Source organism: Podarcis melisellensis (genome assembly GCF_964234715.1).
Source record: "Podarcis melisellensis genome assembly, chromosome: 9".
In the NCBI taxonomy this organism is placed as follows: domain Eukaryota; kingdom Metazoa; phylum Chordata; class Lepidosauria; order Squamata; family Lacertidae; genus Podarcis; species Podarcis melisellensis.
In genome coordinates this window covers 24,285,239-24,304,441 of record NC_138541.1, presented here as the reverse complement: position 1 = coordinate 24,304,441, position 19,203 = coordinate 24,285,239, and the positions used below count along the sequence as shown (strand labels likewise).

The window sequence follows — 19,203 nt, the reverse complement described above, 5'->3', positions numbered from 1 at the left end:
TGACTTGAAAGTAAGCAAAGGCCTTGTAACACAACTATCTGCAAAACAGATCAGACTTGCTTCTTTCCAGGGATTCGTCAAGCAAGTAAACATAGAGGCAATGCTTTCCATCAGCATCCTTAGGTAATTGTGCTTTGAGACGCACTCATTGGCAAGAAGACATGGTTGATTGTGATCTCCTGCCGTGTTTGACATCTGACCATCGCAAAGATGGCCCTTCGAAACCTGAAAGAGGGAGAAATCCTTTCAGTGTTGGATGCATGAATTCCATGCCAATCCCTCAAATCCCAAGAATTCCACCTCCAAGAAGTGAATGGCTCAAGGACACTCATGAGCGTCACCGTCCAAGTCCAGCAGTCTAACCACTGCATCACACCAGAACTCTCACATTTACAATTATAACACATTCTCTCCCCACAGAATTTGTGGTAGAAGTGAACCACTTACTTTTTGTTCGCAATGACATAAATACAGGGATTATAGAATGTGGAGGACTTGGCAAACAATGGCGCTATAATTGCCATGGCAGGAGAAATTTTCCTGGGATCCCCAAACGAAGACCATAAACACACGATAGAATATGGTGACCACGCCACCAGGAACATTAAAATCATGACAACGGACATCTGTAAAGGAAAATGAACAAAGTGTGATGTCCCAAAATATTTCCAGTTCTGTTCTAGCATCTCTTTGATCGTTACCTCAGACCTTCATTCTGTCCAGTCCCCCTTTTTTGTTACAAGCCCATCTAAGGTTGGAATAAAGTAGGGATGGAGAGACACAGAGGAGATGTGAGGACGTGGGAGGAGGGAGGCTTGAAGGAGCTGTGAAGATATTTGGTTTTGTGAGGTGTAAAGGAAGGAATTTGGTTTGGCAAGGTGGATGGCGAGGGGTGGCGGAGTTGTCAAGTGACATGAGCAGGGGCGGCAACCCCTAGTGCAGTGTTTTTGGACTACAACTCCTATCATCCCTAACTAGCAAGACCAGTGGTCAGGGATGGTGGGAATTGTAGTCCCAAAGCAGCAGGAGACCCAAGTTTGGGTAACAGTGCCCTAGTATATCGTATTTCTGTTTGGCATGAACATATGTAGCTCAGTGATAGAGCAACGGCTTTTCATGCAGAACGTATGGCTGGGAAGCCCCATTTCTAAAACCCTGGGGAACCGCAACCAATCAATCGAATGAACTTGATGGACCTATAGTCTGATACAGTCTAAGGCAGCATCTTATGATCTGATGATTTGTTTCAGCACCTCAATGTGCAAAATAAACTGATTTCCTCCCCACTGAAACAGAAAGGGCAGCTCTGCCAGAATGACCATACCTTTGTTACATCTACTTGATCAGACCAATCTATGTTGATGCTCTCCAGGCAACTGCTTCTGGCGTACCGCTTCATAGTTCGCGAAACATTGAAGTAACAGTAAAACATGACCGATAGCGGGATGACAAAGTTAACGGCAATCACAGACATCGTGAAAGAAACAAAGGATCTGAAAGTGTAAAAAGCCCAAAGAAGATGACTAGAAAACACCACCTTCCATCCTGGCTTAACTATAAGATTAGAATGAAACATTTTATGCACTGTGCAAGGTGTTCTAAAAGTGTTTTTTTTTATACTGTACCCATCAATAGTGGCTCAATTTTGGCTGAGTTTAGAAACACAGCCTGAAATCCTATACCCACTTAATAGGGAGTATTTCCCATTGAACCAAATAGCACTTACTTCTGAGTGAATATAAAAAAGGCTTGTGACCTTCACAACTGCCCACAAGGGTTTGTTTACCCTTGTCAACAGTTAGTAGGGAGTCAGACTCTCTTGAGTCCCTAACTCCAATCTTTTCACAGTGCACTATGAAGACTTTAAATATGGGTTTTTAATAAAATAAAAAACCTTACTTTTATTTAAGATAAGATAATCAAAAAATAATTTAAATGTAAAATCAATACAATATATATTTTTTAAAACCCATGTTTTATATTCTTGGAGGAGAAAACAGAGTTTGGAAACCTTTCTGTTCTCTTTAGAAGCTCTTTCCTCCCCACCAAAGTCTCAATATTTGCCACTTTTTATGGTAAGGCTGCACTGACACAAGCCCAGTACAAATTTACGAACAAACACACACGTACTACCCGACAAGTCAAAACATACGCATCATTTTTCCTCCAGTTCACTGTACAGGTAGCTCCAGTTGGATCTGGGGCATAGCTTGCCCAGCCCACAATCGGCATTGAGGCCCAAAAGACTGCATTGATCCAGGCAGCAAGAATCAGAACTGTGTAGTTGTTAGCAGTAAGTCTACTACCTATGGGAACAAAACAGAATAAACCTCTGTTTATTCTCCCTGGTCGCTTATAACATTTTACACTAAAGTAATCACAGTGTTTTAATGATAACAGAACTGTATAAACGTATAAAAACACAAAATCAATCTACACTTATTGTAGATCTACACAAGAAAGCCCTCAGACATATTAATACCCAAATTATATATTGGCTTCATACATGAAATGGAAGCATTTATCTTCCCCTCCATCAACAAACTTCTTAAAATCAAAAGGTGGCCCCCAAAAGACAAGAGATGACAACACACCATTCCCCAAAACCAGGGATAGGGAACCTATCACTGCCCACAAGATGCTGTTGGTTTGCTAAGTCCCATCTGCCCCGGCCTGAATGGCCAGTGTTCAGGGATGATGGGAGATGCACTCCAGCAGCATTTGGAGAGCCACAGGTTCCCCACACCTACCGTGAACTTTTCACTAACTGGATTACCCCTGTACTTTATTTTCATTTATATCACACCTTTCTCCCATGATGGAATTCAGGGCAGCATGCATGGGATTAGGTTCAGCAAGGTAGCTTCATTGTGTGCCTAATCACAGTATTTTAGAGTTAGTAGAGACCTGAAAGGTAATTGTAATGGTTATATGGGGTTGCTCATGAGTAAGTTGCCGCCACTCCTGGCTAGGTGGCCTGGTTAAACCTTTCCTGGCTGGACAGCCCTTCACTTCGTGGCTGTTCAGTCGCTAGCAGAATCCGTCTGTGGGCGTTTCTTGAACCTCTTCCAGCAAAGAAGCTCTTTGACGCCAAGTCACCGCCTACTTTCCCTGCGCGGAAGTCTTCTGCGCAGGGTGGGTTTGGGTAGCGGAGGACCTGTGCTCTCCTCACTGGTCTCCTGCGAAGAGTCCTGGAGCCTCCTCTCTGCTTCCCCCATCGGCCCCCCTTTATCCCTGGTGTAGCGCTGATTATCTTCCCCAGCCGGAGACCTGCCCCTCTCCTTGCTTGGCCCCTCTCCAGCATCGCTGTGGAGCCTCACCTCCTCCGCTAGTTGCGATGGCAGTTCCCTGACAGTAATCTATCCCAAGTTGCTCAGTGCTGGATCTCCAATGCAAGATAAGTAAGTAAAATGTTAAAATGGTGCTTTTGCCCACGAAACCATCATTTAGTTTTCCTGCTCCCAGATTATCAATGCTCTGGGCCTTGTGGCTGCACTGCAGCCACAAAACAAAATTTTTAAAAATCCTTCCAGTAGCACCTTAGAGACCAACTAAGTTTGTTATTGGTATGAGCTTTCATGTGCATGCACACTTCTTCAGATACAAACATAATGTGCATGCACACGGAGGTTCATACCAATAACAAACTTAGTTGGTCTCTAAGGTGCTACTGGAAGAATTCTTTTTATTTTGTTTCAACTACAGCAGACCAACACGGCTACCTACCTATATCTTGTTTTATGACAGTTGAATCTCCCTCTACACCCCCCCCCCCATGCAAACTGGTCACCAAGATTGTCTGCTTTTGTCTTCACCCCTTTCAATTTCTCAAGTGCCGGATCTCATAAACCTTATTAAAATATGACTTGGTTAACTCTGTGTGGGTAACAAAGTTTCCAAAGAGCACTAAGAAAGCAAACAGAACTGCTGATGCTTTAAATGGCAAAACTCTGTAGCATTTGTTTGCTCAACTGGTCCTGCTGTGCGTAAGTGACAATCAACTCAAGCATCTATAACAAAAAGGCTACATGAAAAATCAGATTGCATACAAAACCAGTTCATGAGTTTAGGCAATAAAATATAACCAAAACCTATATTGTGTTTTATACAGTAGTTGCGATTTTTGTTTGTGCAAGAATATAACATACCTATATGTGGCTTGCAGATTGTCAGGTAACGGTCGATTGCAACAACAGTAAGCAAACCAATACTTGCCATTCCAAAGAAGATATTTAAAGCAGCATAGATCTGAAATTGGAGAAATTATATAATCATTTTCAAGGAATAATCGTCATTGTTTTCAAAGGTTTTGAACTCTGATTCTTGTTACTGTAATTTTTGCAGTTATAATGCATTGTTGCATAAATCCACCCCAAATAATATAGGGTTTAGCTTTAAAAAAAGGTAACACTGAAGTTCACGTGTTGGATTTTGGCTAGTTGAGCATTGTTATCTGTTCATATCTTAACAAGCTGTTCCAGAGAGAGCCATAAACATATAATACATATAATTTCCTCAAAATTGTGTTTGGGTCTCATGTTTTTTTAGAGCTTTAAGTTGCTTTGATAACTTTTCCATGAGGGAAATGTTCCATACACTTTCCAACCAAGTTTCCAGTGTCTACATTAGATCTTCTAAATCATCAGCAAACAAGCCGAACAATGCTATTTGGGGACCAAAGGGTACTGTTTGACCTGTAACAACATATACTTCATTCATAATTAGTTCCCCAAAGGACTGAACCTTCTTGCAGCTCCACCACATATGGAGATAAACCCCCATATGCCAACATCCTCTCCAACAGAGTGGACTAGATTGACGATTGATTCTGTAACTTTTTATAGGTGGATGGTGCTATCTATATACTTTTTTTGCTGCTTTATTTTTTCTGGTAAATGAATTGCCATTTCATCTATATATTTTTACTAATCTGACATTTCTCTGTTACAATTCCAGCATAAATACTGATAAGAATGGACCACTGGTCTGACTCAGCCTGTTATGTACTGAGTTGAATAGGATCCAAAAAAGCAGCAGTCTGATTGGTCCTAGAACAATAGGATTCAGAATGCAGCAGTCTGATTGGTCCTAGAACAATGCAGCAGGAGGATTGGTTCACAGGAGCCACCCAATCCAGCTCAAGGTGGAAGTGAATCCGCAACCTGATTGGCCTACAGGAGAATCCCAGAATTAGCCAATTACGTGCGACCCATTGTGTTAATAATGTATATAAAGCAGATATTTTGGGGAAACTTTCATTCCTCATTACTATGAGCTGAATAAAGAGCATGAAATCCACACTCGACTCAGAGTATATTTCACAGCCTCAGTGGGTTTACAACTAGTGTTCCACAGGCAACACTGGCCTCTTTTCCTTCCTTCCTTCCTTCCTTCCTTCCTTCCTTCCTTCCTTCCTTCCCTCCCTCCTCTGTTGCCCTCTTGTGTCTCTGCCTCCCAAAGGCTTGCACAGCTGTTTGTTGCAGCAGCCTTGGTTACAAGCTCCCCAGACAATTGGTGCCTCTGTGGCTGGCCAAGGGATGTTGGTTGCCAGGAGCTAAGGAGCTTCAGAGACGGGGGGGGGGGGGGTTGCGATGGCTGCCTGGAGGACTCCCAAGGAGATGGGAGAGGAGAGGAGGCTGAGGGAACACTCCACAAGGGAGGGTGTTTGAAAAAGGATGAGAGGCTGCCGAACAAGGGGTGACATAACTGGGCTCCTGAGCTCCACAGGGGTGCTACAGAAAGAACGTAGTTGGTCAATGGAGGTGTGGACTCAAAAGGTTTGAAAACCTCTGGCCTAAGGCATCATCTCAAGCTCTGTTTCCTGTTCCAGCTGGCAGTAGCTCTCCAACAGAGTTCTTTATTTTCACCTACTCCCTGATCCTTTTAGCTGGAGGCACTGTGGGGCCTGTGGCATGTGAAGTGTTTTGCCCCTGTGCTGGGTCCCTTACCCATCAGGTCTTCTGCCCATTTGTCACCCCTAATAGTTTTCGCAGGGACGCAGGTGGTGCTGTGGATTAAACCACAGAGCCTAGGACTTGCTCATCAGAAGGTCCGCGGTTCGAATCCCCGCGATGGGGTGAGCTCCCGTTGCTCGGTCCCTGCTCCTGCCCACCTAGCAGTTCGAAAGCACGTCAAAGTGCAAGTAGATAAATAGGAACCACTCCGGCAGGAAGGTAAACGGCGTTTCCATGTGCTGCTCTGGTTCGCCAGAATAGGCTTAGTCATGCTAGCCACATGACCCAGAAGCTGTACGCCAGCTCCCTCAGCCAATAAAGTGAGATGAGCACCGCAACCCCAGAGTCGGTCACGACTGGACCTAATGGTCAGGGGTCCCTTTACCTTTACCTTAATAGTTTCTGCAGCTGAAAAATGTTATGAATAGCTAGACAGTGCTAGGAGTCAGAAGTTCTACTCTAGGCAGCCATCTAGTGGCAAGCCGAATTTAGTATGTGTTTTAACTTACAATTCTGAAATGCCTCATTTCCAGCTTACAGAGGGGTAGCGGATAGCAAAGAGCTTTGTGCTATCTGAAAAGCTAACAGATTTATTGTGACATAAGCTTTTGTTCACTAAATTCTCTAGAACCTATTTTATCAGCTATTTGCTCTTTGGGAACATGCATACCCTCCAACATTTCTCCACTGAAAATAGGTACGTCCTATTCCATAATAACTGTGCCTCTGCTGTAACATATGGAGTGGCTGTTAGGTCTGCATCACTGTTTGTGCTCTGAATGGAACATGAACAATTGTAGGAATGGCCTAGATGCATCTCACTTGTTTACATGCATTCAAATCAATCAATTAATACTGCCCTCTTATACCTGGAGGTCTCAGGGCGGTTCACAGAACAAAATAAAAATATAAAACCACAAAATATATAATCAAAATAAAAACAACAACCCAATCACCCCTCTCCCCCCAAAAACCCACATTTTAGAAGGGCATAGGATGTCAATCAAATCAACCAAAGGCCTTATGTGCACTTCAACTGGAACAGGGATAAACACGAACATGCATTGGTCTTTCATTTCTAACTTCCAAGTACCTGGCAGCCTGCATAGCCAAATTTCCAGCTTCCATGCAGATCTGAAGCTGCGGACATGGGGTACCCAATCCCACTCACTCCAATGTCGGTGAAAGCCAGGTTTATAATAATGGCATTGGTTGCTGTTCGAAGTTCCTTATATTTAACAAAGATGCCTAGGACCACTATGTTACTCAGAAGACTTACGACTCCTGTTAAAAGACCAAAAAGGGAAACTAAACAATAGCAAATAATTAACATTGGCATTCTGGAAAGGAAAAAAAAAAAACCCACAACTCTATTATGGCTAAAATTTAGAAATATAGGCTATAGGGCCTGTGGTACATTTTCAGGAGTTAGAATCAGTAAATAATACATTTGTATAGGCTTCTGTATGCTAATGTTAATACAGTCTTATAATGTTGTGCTGCATGCTTTTATACAAAGCTCTTGTTTGTTTTGAAAATGGATGAAACTGCCTGACTAGTTTTCTCTTCTTTACCTCAACCCTTTCCAACTCAGAATTATTCATGCATTCAGCAATATTGTACCTAACATACCGTATGCCCTGCTTTCCTGAAGACTGGATTACTGTAGTATGTTCTATATGGGGCTGCCTTTGAAAAGCATTTGGATCCTGCAGCTTATCCAAAGCAGTCAAAATAAATCATGGTCCTGTGTACAAATCAGTGAGCAGGAACCATCCCATCACTTAATCTATACCCTTTAGGAACACAATCAAAGAGTTTAACAAGTTCAGTGGGATAGCTCAGTCGGTAGAGAATGAGACTCTTGATCACAGGGTCATGGGTTTTAGCCCTACGTAGGGCAAAAAGATTCCTGCAGGGGTTGGACTAGATGACTCTTAGGCCCCTTCCATCTCTACAATTCTATGATCACCAAGCCCTATTTTCAGCAGTAAGAATCAACAAAGCATCACTATGTGCCCACAGGTCCAAAAAGGTTGGTGACATCTAATTTGCATCAAAGAGCTGCACTCCAGAAAACAGCTCCTTGCTTTCTTTGAAGCTTTTTTGTCTAAAGCAATACAGTCTGAAGCAAATAGAGCAACAATAAAACATTACTTCTTCATCAGCATATACGCTGATATTTATTATAAGGTGTCAGGCCATCAGTGGGTACTCAGTGTATCTATATATTTTCTCCTCCTACACAAAGTAACATAAGACACAAGCCCAGAAGATAACAGAACATGTTCAGCATTCCAATTGCAAAAAGTGCATTTAAAGAGAAAAGTTGTAGAATTCTGTCATTTGTTCAGTTTGTGACTATAAAAGTAATAGTGACTAAAATTTGAGCACTCTGGCAGTAAGATTAACTCTCAGATGGCATTGCATTTGTTATACGCTGTCACATTGACAATACTGCACAGTGAGTCTTCCCTTGAAAGGAAAAGATTTGCCTCTAAGAAAACTGTGACTCAATTTATCGTGATAAGACTGGCATCTAAGAGAGTGACATCTTTAAGCAAAATGGGTCAAAGCATTTATGATCCAACTGCTACAATGAAAAACATCCATTTAAAAATATAGCACTGTAAGAATTTGAATTTTTAAAAAACTTTTCTAGAAAATTATTTAATTGAAAAAAGATAATGCAATATACCCGACCTATAGTAAAACCACCACCTACTCACAGAATGTGGAATCTTATATTGATGACAGGAGGCAGCCTTTGCATCTATGACCTCCTCCGTCGCTTTGCTGCATAAAATAGCTCCCCAGATCTCCCAGTACAGCCACTCCTTCAGCCAAAATAGATGCTCTAGCCTTTTTGAGACTATGCAACAGGCTCCTTTAGAAGCAAAACTCATGACAATGCTTGTTGTATACATCATAATAAGCTACTCAATCTTTAAAGAGAATTCTTGCTCACACTGGCCACCTCCTTTACTGACCTAGAGCACATCTAGGTAACAAATGTTATTTCAAATGTTATTTGTTGAGTCTTCAACAAAACATATAGCTGAAACAAGGACCTATAGTTGGAGCTCTTCCCTCACGAGCAATTCCAACATCTCCCATCAAATGTATGTAAGATTATATTAGGTGGAAATAAATTATGACCAATCCATGCACAATGTTATTTTTAAAATATATTCCATAACCACTGCTACGGGAAATGGGAGTTAGAGCTGCTGAAATAACAAGCCACTTGCTTCTTGAGGATAGTTTTGAGGCTGTATTGCTTAATCATTCACTGGCTGCCACTAGTGGCTGCAGCAGAGGACCCCAAAACCAAGAACAAGGTAGAGAGGAATGCAAAATGGGTGAACTCTCTGAGCTCTCAAACCATTCCAGCATAGAACTAGCAAACAAAGAACTTCATATGGAGAAGTAAACATAGGGCTGAGAGCCAATTAATCTGCATACTTTTTATTCCTCAAAGCTACGGGTTGGAGACAAAGCCATTAATGTTCAGTAGACAAACAGAGGCCACTGGGACTTAAAGTTAGCCATGGTTTCAGTTAGCCCACTCTAAGCAAGACTGCGTCCAGGTCCAACCTTCTATCTTTATGATAAATGGCTCCCAAAACAGTGACAAACACATCATTTTACAAATCTAAATAAATTACATTTCTTTTGCAAGTTAACATGTACCATCCGAGTCACATCCACTCCACATATATGCATATAGGGAATTGCACCCTTAATGTGCATGTTCAATACTTGTTTAAGATCATAGCTTTATCATTTCACATTTGATTGTTCTAAATCTTACCTATCTTTAGAAAATGCTGGACAAAAATCAATTAACAGCTTTTTTTTTGCACTTGCATGACACAGAATGCCCCTATTCCAAGTCTTAAATCCTGGTTTTTCATTCCCCCTGCCACAAATTCCATCAACATTCATACCTGCTGTTATCAAATAAGCTGCAACTATGTTGTGCTCAGTCTGTGAAAAGGCTGAATGAGGTTCATTTTCACTTTCCGAAAAGTTAGCAGAATCATTCAAAAACATTGCAGGGGAAATAAAATTGGAAAAACACCCTCCAGGGTTATCCTGTAAATGGCCATTCGAAATACACACACATCCCCAGCTTTTGTAGGCAGATCCTTGCCCTGCAAAACTGACTATAAAAGTTCTTCCCTGCTGAAAAGCTCCCAAATGGATTTCCACTCAAGAGCAAAGGGGTTTACATTCCCAAACTATGAAAGGGGAAGGCTTGTTAGCTCAACAAAGAACAGCACAGAGCTGCAAGCGCATTTTTAACAAAATCCTTACGGTTCATGGCCTTATTACTAAAGAGATTAGCGGCTGCATAGGCCCCACACTTTGGACTTCACATTTTCTTTCTTTTAATGTTTCAAAAAACCCGGCAGGAGTTGATTGTTCATCATGTCTATGTTTGCATTTGAAAACCAAGTTTTTAAAAGCTATTAAGCAAAACAATAACTATAAAAAACCCCACTATTGCAAAAGACAGGGCAAAACACATCTCCATCTACAATGGTACCTCGGTTTATGAACTTAATCCATTTCAGAAGTCCATTCTTAAACCAAAAACATTCTTAAACAGAGGCGCACTTTCCCTAATGAGGCCTCCCACTGCCCTTCCACCATTCGGATTCTGTTCTTAGACCGAGGTAAAGTTCGCAAACCGGGACACTACTTCCGGTTTTGCGGAGTTCATAAACCAAATTGTTCATAAACAGGACTGTTCTTAAACCGAGGTACCACTATATTTGCAAGAAGAGGTTGAAGATTCACATCCTGATTTGAAATCCCAACTCGAAATACCTGTAATGTATCTGCTTTAAGAGCATCAACTTTGATTATTTGTCCATGGAGTCCATTATCTATATCAGGACTGTAGCTCAATGGCTGAGTTGAGGCCCAAGAGTCAATCCTCAGCAACTCCAGGTATGGCTGGAAAAGACTCCTAGCTGAACTCTTTGAAGTTTCATTGGTGGAATGGCATTCATAAAAACATCCAGGTGAGAGCATTCGATGTGTGACACACAGACTAGGACCTGATGGCACAAGCAGCCAACCACATATTATGGATAGCTGTGTATGAGTGAAATAATGCCAGTTTCTTTCCTCCCTGCTGGTTCCAAGTTATTATGGTACATTCAAACCAGATATCTTGGTTTGTTTCACTCCCAAACAAATCATAATCAGTAAGTCAAGAACAAACCACGGCTACATATTATGGTTTGCTGGGAGTGAAACAAACCATGATGCCTGGTTTGGACATAACACCAAGCAAGGGATCGTAACTAAAAGGCCCTCTTAGATGTGTACACAATAAACCATTAACTATGGTTTACTGTGATGTGTGAATGGATAAATGAACTTAGCACAAATGCCCATCAATTATACTTTTGAGCTTAAACCTAAGTTATTACCAATTTTATTTTTTAAAAACAAGAATTTTTTGTCATTTAGACATATCATTCATTAGACACCCAAGTTAAATATAACTGCGAAAGCATATTCAAGTTGTTTTGATACAATTTTGTATGAATCCATGAAACACTATTTGAAGACTGACAAAAACCAAAATACAAAGACAGATAATAAAAAATAAATTGAGCAGACCATCTTCTAAGTTATTGTTTAGGAAGTCACTGGTTTCCCAACTTCAAGATGAGTTTTTGACTAAAAAAATAGAGCTCATAAAAAGTGTTTAAAAACAACATTCTGTTTAATGTCAAGAGCACAAGAGGTCCAAGGGGATTTCAAGAGAAGTATCTGTAGATCTGCAACTGGTTCGTCTCAGTAGAAATCCAGGGACATGTGTGAGAGTATTTCGCTCCTTTAGACAATAACGTATTAAAAGTCCACTTTACGACATTCAAGTTCATAAAAAAGAACTCTCATTAAATTCTGAAGATGAAACCATTAACTTGGAATTTCCCACAACATCTTCACTTAACGTCCTCTGCCTAATTTGAAAGAAAAACACAAATCAGGTCATCATTCCCATCTAGCCTGGAAAAACGCAACAAGTTTTTATAACAAACGGGTAGGTTGTTGTTGTAGTGCCTGCAATATTGTAAACATCTGCATTTGTGGTTTTAACATTCCACTGAAGCACTATAGATAACATTCTACCATTTACTGGTAGAAGTTTGGCTGGGTATTCTATCCAAGGCCAGCTTCACATGTGAGGATCTCCCAGAAAAGTAACATGAAATGGGGCTCCCAAGTGTTTCCCATCACTACCATAAGCACCTTTGCGCAGGATTACTACCAACAGTAGTAACAACACTGTTACAAACACTTGCAAGACTCCTTCCGTATTGCTGTTACAATGCCCCAACGTAGCAACATCCTACATGTGGGAACATCAAAATGGGCATCTTCCGAAATATTACTTAACTATTAGTGCCTTGACAAATTCAGGTGAGAGAATATGCTCAGCTTGGAGCGCCTACCCAAACAACAGCAAGCCCTCCTGGAGTAGCTGGACCTCTGCACCTCACCTGTCTCCATCATTATAAACTTTTAGGGCAAATTTGAAAACATTTCTGTTGACCCGGGGATTTGGTGGCTGAAGAATATTGTTGCTGTCAACCTCAAAATCATTGGATCAAGTATGTTTCTAGGTGTAACTGCTTTTAGACATTTACCATTGTAATTGTTTTTGGAATGCTGTAATCGGTTTAAAACATTTTTGCTTTGCTTCTGTTTTGGAATTGTTTGCCACCCTGGGCTCCTTGGGGAGGAAGAGCCGGATAGCAATTCAATCAATCAATCAATCAATCAATCAATAAAGAATGATACCGATGGCCTTGACTCTACTCCTGGTAGTTTTAAAGCTTTTTACAATCAACAAACACTGTCCACACTGCAGAGAACTCCTCTGTTCATTCACTACGGGGTTATGCTGTATGTTGTACAGAATTTCACTGGACCCCTTACCAGATCCTTGGATCATCACCAGTGCCCTGTGCGTGAACTTAACATGCACCACAGAGCACATCCAATGCTCTCCTTTGGTTGCACATTGCAGGGGGGGAATGGGTACTTGTGAACAAGCTTTTAAGAAAACCTATCATCCAGTAAGGATCAGGAGCTCTTGATAAATTTCCAAGGAACCCTACATTTTCTGAAACAGGTTTAAAACAATTACTTAAGTCACAGTAAGAGAAAGGTAGCTGAATATTGCATAGATATATTACCAGAAACAGTACCATAGGTAATTAATTCCGTAATGTTGCCATTATACTTACCTCTAAATCCTCGGCCACCTCCACCACCTCGTCCTCCTCTGAACCCTCCACCACCTCTGCCACCCCTGAAACCACCTGGAAAATAAAAGCAGAAGGTAATTAATTAATTAAATTAATTAATAATACTAATACCCGGCTCTTCTGGGCGGCTCCCAAAAGAATATTAAAAGCACAATAAAAAAATAATTAAAAGCACAATAAAACATAGGTATATTTTATGACAGCAATGAGGTAGTACAACTTCCAAAACCATCAGGAACATCTTGCTTCCAGACCTGGATTTTCCAACTTTTTTTGGGGGGGGGGGAGGAGAGAGAGAGAGAGAGAGAGAGAGAGAGAGAGAGAGAGAGAGAGAGAGAGAGATATGTCTACCACCTTATTTCATGCATCCAGACAACAATACCTACCTCCCCCTCTGCCACCTCCACCTCTGCCACCTCCTCTTCCACCACGGCCTCCTCTTCCACCTCTCGGAGGTCCTTTTTCACCTGGAGGCCTTGGCAAAAATCTCTGAAGAGGGAGCAATTTTGCTGGATCGATATAAAACTGCGGGGGAGCGGGGGAAAGGCCGAGGTTAGGTTTTGTCCAAAACCTTTCTTACATGTGTATATAACTTAAAAGTTAGAGTAAACAAGTTTACTTTAGATTTAACAGCTAATATTAGAACTAGGTGTTGCTGTAGCCCTATGTTTCACTGCTTTCTTGATCCATGTAAAGTCATCACCAAATCCCACTGAAACAAATGCTAGACATATCAAGTTTCACAGCATCACAATGATATTTATTTATTTCCTGCCTTTTTCTCTGACAGGACTCAAGGAAGCTTACATATAAGAATGGGAACCTGTCACACCATAGGGGAAAAACAATAATTAAATAGCAATTGAACACTGATATTACATACGTATATAGTTTTACTTCTATTTAAAACCAAAGAAATAAATACAGTGGTACCTCTGGTTGTAAACGGGATCCATTCCAGAGCCCCGTTCGCAACATGAGCAGAACGCAACCCGGGTCTGCACGGGTCGCTGCTTCTGCGCGTGACATCATTTTGAGTGTCACTCAATGACTACTTACATACCATTAATACTTACTGCACATGCATTTAGAAGGTAAGCTTAAATAACACCCCATGGTATGAGAGCTTTCATGCACCTTATCCAAGTTCAGAATTATGAAACACTGGGTAATAGGTACTTTACCTTTTGCAACTTTTTGAAGGAAGTAGCCTTCATGTTTTCCGACAATTTGACTGAAAAATACTATTTGACTTGTTTAGGAAAGATTACATTAAATGCATGTCCAATTCTTTTCATATGGATGCAAAGTGCCCAAGCAATGCTTGAGTCTTATTACAGCTTTTTTGTCATTTATATTAGAAATGTCTTTGACATCGGATGGAAGAGCATTCCACAGGAAGGGCACTACTGCTGAGAAGGCCCTCTGCCTGGTTCCCTGTAGCTTTGCTTTTTGCAGTGACGGAACTGCCAGAAGACCCTTGGAGCTGGATCTCAGTGTCCAAACTGAACGATGGGGGTGGAGATGCTCTTACACACATCCCTATGTGGACATTAAGCTTTGTCTTCCCCCACAGAGAGAGATACCAAATGGAGATCCCAACAAACTAACTTTGTAAATCAGCTGAGAGAATCATGCCTGCTTTATACTCATAGGAAGGGATGGCAGACATACGATTCCATCTCTGTACAAGCCCCTTGCGTGAGTAAAAGCACAGGTTAGCCACACAAAAAAGTTTCTATTCTGGGTGCGAAGGTAATGTGTGGGGTTGCATTTCACCCCTTCTCCAACAGCCCATTTGCTTGAATGAACTACAGAAAACCAGGTAAATGGATAAAATACAAGGCTGAGATTAATCTTAAAAGATATACTGAAATTAGGTTCTAGATTATGGAACACTAGAAAATTAAAGAGAGAGGAAATGCTAGTAATTTATCTTCTGCAAACATTCAAAAGTACACAACTAAAGGATACAAAGTCTCTGAGCTGCCCAAAGATTTCATCCACTTTCCCAATCTGTTCCTTATTTTCTAAATAGACGGGTGCATTGAAATAAGGTACTTTGCTCTCCTGAGTCACACATTTGCAAACAATGTCATCTTCACAGGGGTGCATAAACTCTCCCAGGACTGTAAATAAAAAAAGGAAACATATTGAGATCAGGAATTCAAAGTCAGGATCTAAACATTTTGTTTCATGTACGTTAAGAAATGACTGTAACTTACTGACTACACTTTCTGGAGGTCCTTGGTCATATGATCTGTTGAAGCCTCCTCGTCCACCACCTCCACGGCCAAATCCACCTCTTCCACCACCCCGTCCACCTCTATTGAAGCCACCGCCACCTCGGCTGAAGCCACCACTGCCACCACCTCTATTGAAGCTGCCACCGCCACGATTGAAGCTTCCACCACCGCCTCTTCCTCGAAACGACATGACTCTCTTCTGTTCAGTAAAGAATTCATGAAAATCAGCAGCACTCCTATATATCTCTGTAGCGCTTGAATCACTCTAGACTTGTGACAATCATTTAACTGCATGCATTCACTAGCGTTATCATGCATTAATCTACATCATCCAAAATACTTTTCAAAAGATCAGTTACGTTGAAGGCGTAAGATGTTAGGTTTTGAGTTTGGGTTTTTTAGGTTATCGAAATCAAACAGTCACTTAATCATCATAAAATTCCTGTAACAAAAGATTCTTTTCTCCCATAAAAAACATTCTGTTTTCACATTTCAGTTGCACCAACTATCCAAAAACTAGATGCACAGATATATTTGATTCCTTAGCTGTTCCACACAGCAGTTGTAATACAGTGGTACCTTGGTTCTCGAACGTAATCCGTTCCAGAAGACAGTTTGACTTCCGAAATGTTCAAAAACTGAGGCACAAAGGGGCTGGCTGCAAATTCAATGGAGAAAATTGAAAAACACACAGCGGAAGCCATTCCACTTCCAAGGCGTGTTCGAAAACAAAAGTATTTACTTCCAGGTTTTTGGCATCCGAAACGTTCGGCTTCTGAGACGCTCGAAAACCTAGGTACCACAGTATATGAATCAAATCAAACAGATAATTGTACCTTGGTTGATGAACACCTTGAAACTCAAATATTTTGACTCCTGAATGCTGCAAACCCAGAAGTGAGTGCTCTGGTTTGTGAACGTTCTTTGGAACCCAAATGTTTAATTGGCTGCAGTAGCTTCCTGCAGACAATCAGAAGCTGTTCCTTGATTTCTGAACGTTTTGGATGTTGAACAGACTTCCAGAACAGATTCCGTTCAACTTCCAAGGTACCACTGTACTTGTAGTTTTAGACAGCAAGCCTACCACATTCATGAGCTAAATGAGGGAGTAGGAAGGTACTAGTCTGCCAAGGGCAACCATGAGTCTAAGACAGGGGTCGGCAACCTAAGGCCCATGGGCCACAAGTGGCCCACGGGGGTCATTTAACCGTCCCATGAGCCACCCCTGAACCAAGGAGCCCACTCGAGTCCCTGCACGCTGCGCTAAACCGGCGCAGCACGGCACGGGGACTCACTTCTGTGGTGCCGGAAATCGCGTCTGCGCAGATGCAGAAAATCGTGGGCGTGGGTGCTCCAGCCCACAGTGGGATCTCCGCTGGAGTGAACTGGCCCTGGTAAGGTAAACTTTGCCACCCCCTGGTCTAAGACACCTGGTAAATGAATAAGACTCCCTACATTTCAATTCCGTTATACAACACAACTTTATTCCAACAAAAGGTGAAATTAAGAAATTAAGTACTATTCAAGGAGTGAAGCAACCTTTAATTTGAACCATAGTTATTTAAAATGGTACTACTTTATCATTTGGCCCATGAAAGTGAACCAAAACCTTACCTAAATACTCAAATCATCATAGGCATTCTATCAATGTTATGAAAGGACATATAGCAAGTACTGTTTTTTATTTAAAACAAAGGGAGAATGGGAACAGCTATTTCTTCACCCACCACTATCTTCCTTACACCGCTTTCAACTTAAATATTACACTAAACTTATACTGAAGTGTTATTTACTCTTCAGTACAGTGGTACCTCAGGTTACATACGCTTCATTACATTACATTACGCTCCAGGTTACAGACTCCGCTAACCCAGAAATAGTGCTTCAGGTTAAGAACTTTGCTTCAGGATGAGAACAGAAATTTTGCTCCGGCGGCGCGGCAGCAGCCTTCAACGGCATAAACCAGCATATGAGGAAGTGGGTCGTTTTAATAGCACGCCTTAGGAGTAAGCCTCACCGAGTTCAATGGGGTTTACTCGCAAGTAAGTGCGTTCCACATCCCAAGCTAAGAGCCACGTATTTCCCAACACAGCCCCGCTGCATAAACGGCCAGGAGGTTCAGAAGCAGGCGCCCAACCCGGGGTTTTGCAGAGAAGCACAGCAAGGCTGCAGCAGCAACCACGACCCCCGCCCCCCCTCCTCCCAGCCCACACGGGCTCCAGGCGCCTGCGAGGCGTGGCAAGCCCCTGCAAGCAGCATTGCACGGGGTCGGGCTAGATGACCCTCAGGGTCCCTTCCGACTCTAACAGGATCTCCCACCTAAGCGCAGCACGCTCCGCTCTTCCTCCCCACGTGGCCGCACCTCTCTTCCGCCAAGGACTCACGCTCTCAGGCCACTTCCGGCGGCCCTCCTTCTCCTTCCACGCTTGCCGGCGATCCGGCCAATCGCAGGCCCGCCGTAAAATCACGCGCTTCCGTTTTACGACGCGTAGCCAACCATAGAGACGCTTTGTTTCTCCGAGGAAGGGCGAGCCCATCGGCGAAGCGAGGCAGGCGAATTGACGGGCGCCCGGAGCTTCGCAGGGCGCAGGTTGTCTCGTGGAATATTATTACCTTCCGGATTATCTCACGGAGTGTGTGTTCGTGTGCAGCAGAAACACACACACACAGAGAGAAAATTGCAGCATTTTATAAAATTTGCAGTATTTTGCACAGTTCGGACGTCACTGGCGGCAGCAGAAGCCGCACCTTGTAATAAATCATATTGCGGAAAAAATGTACGCCGTGTCTGTTTTCGTAATTCTCTTGTTTCCACATTACTGTGTTGTTTGCATGCACCTGATGGAAGCTGGTGTCGCCATACGTTTGTGTTGCTACAACGGTGGGACGCGAAACTTCCAATGTGAAGTTTTTTGTCAACTGCTGCGGACAAAATGTATGTCTGTATCCTTGATCAGAGCCGGTTGATAGGAGTCGTAGTCCAAAACATCTGAAGAATCAGGTTCCAGGGAAAAAATTTTTTTGATAGAATTTTCCCTCAATCTTTTGGTGTTTCCTTATGTATCATATAATAAATCAAATTATTATAACAGTAAGAATAAAAATGTCTATTGTAGCTGTGGGCATTCTTACGGAAATATCTAAACATGCTTATTCACTTTATTTTGAATTTTACATGCAAAAATTGTTTCCAAACTAGCGTTTTGAATGCTAGTTATTAAGAAAATTCCTTGACACTGCATTTGATTACTGGGTATTTGTTGGACGGAAACAACAGAAAGGTTTTTATACGCCGCATACATTACTAAATCAGGCAAAGTGCGGGAAATACCTTTAGGGCTAATTTTCTATTTACTTCCTTCTTTCCTAATCATCAGTGATAAGAATTACTGAGAAATCAGCTACTGTGTTTTTAAAGGGAAAGAAATACGTGTATTTTAATCACACAAAGCCCAAAGTCTTCTGCACACTGATTTGAGATTAATCCCTATTGAACTGAGTGGTGCTTATTTCTAAGCAGCCAAAACAGAACTGTTCTTTCCAAATAACTATTGGCGTACAGCAAGAGAAGTTACAGAATGTAGACATGCAGACCTCCAGGGTCCCTAAACCCATGACAAAATTCCTGGAGATAAGCCATTTTAATGTATGTCTTAATGTGCCGGAACTCACCATGAACCTTGTTCTCTTAAAATGGCAATGGTG

General features: G+C 41.9%; 2 protein-coding genes across 4 annotated transcripts; both read right to left on the bottom strand.

Moving 5' to 3' along the window:
* Positions 1 to 31: 31 nt before the first annotated feature.
* RRH (retinal pigment epithelium-derived rhodopsin homolog) lies at positions 32 to 11,246 on the bottom strand. Its single transcript, XM_081925268.1, has 7 exons — positions 9,905 to 11,246; positions 7,048 to 7,238; positions 4,149 to 4,248; positions 2,153 to 2,306; positions 1,325 to 1,493; positions 448 to 626; positions 32 to 225 (listed from the first exon to the last, which is right to left on the bottom strand). The coding sequence occupies exons 1-7, from the start codon at positions 10,008 to 10,010 to the stop codon at positions 120 to 122; spliced, it is 1,005 nt and encodes a 334-aa protein (XP_081781394.1). The 5' UTR covers positions 10,011 to 11,246; the 3' UTR covers positions 32 to 119.
* Positions 11,247 to 11,390: 144 nt separating this feature from the next.
* GAR1 (GAR1 ribonucleoprotein) lies at positions 11,391 to 17,922 on the bottom strand. Of its 3 annotated transcripts, none has more exons than XM_081925453.1 (7): positions 17,818 to 17,922; positions 15,478 to 15,697; positions 15,227 to 15,381; positions 14,437 to 14,496; positions 13,639 to 13,777; positions 13,232 to 13,306; positions 11,391 to 11,941 (listed from the first exon to the last, which is right to left on the bottom strand). In XM_081925453.1, exons 2-7 carry the CDS (start codon positions 15,686 to 15,688, stop codon positions 11,928 to 11,930), a joined length of 654 nt encoding a protein of 217 aa, XP_081781579.1. In that variant the 5' UTR covers positions 15,689 to 15,697; positions 17,818 to 17,922; the 3' UTR covers positions 11,391 to 11,927. The 3 variants fall into 3 exon arrangements, with proteins under 3 accessions (XP_081781579.1, XP_081781581.1, XP_081781580.1); XM_081925455.1 differs by having other exon boundaries at positions 13,654 to 13,777; XM_081925454.1 differs by lacking the exon at positions 17,818 to 17,922 and adding an exon at positions 17,516 to 17,624.
* Between the last annotated feature and the right edge of the window lie 1,281 nt (positions 17,923 to 19,203).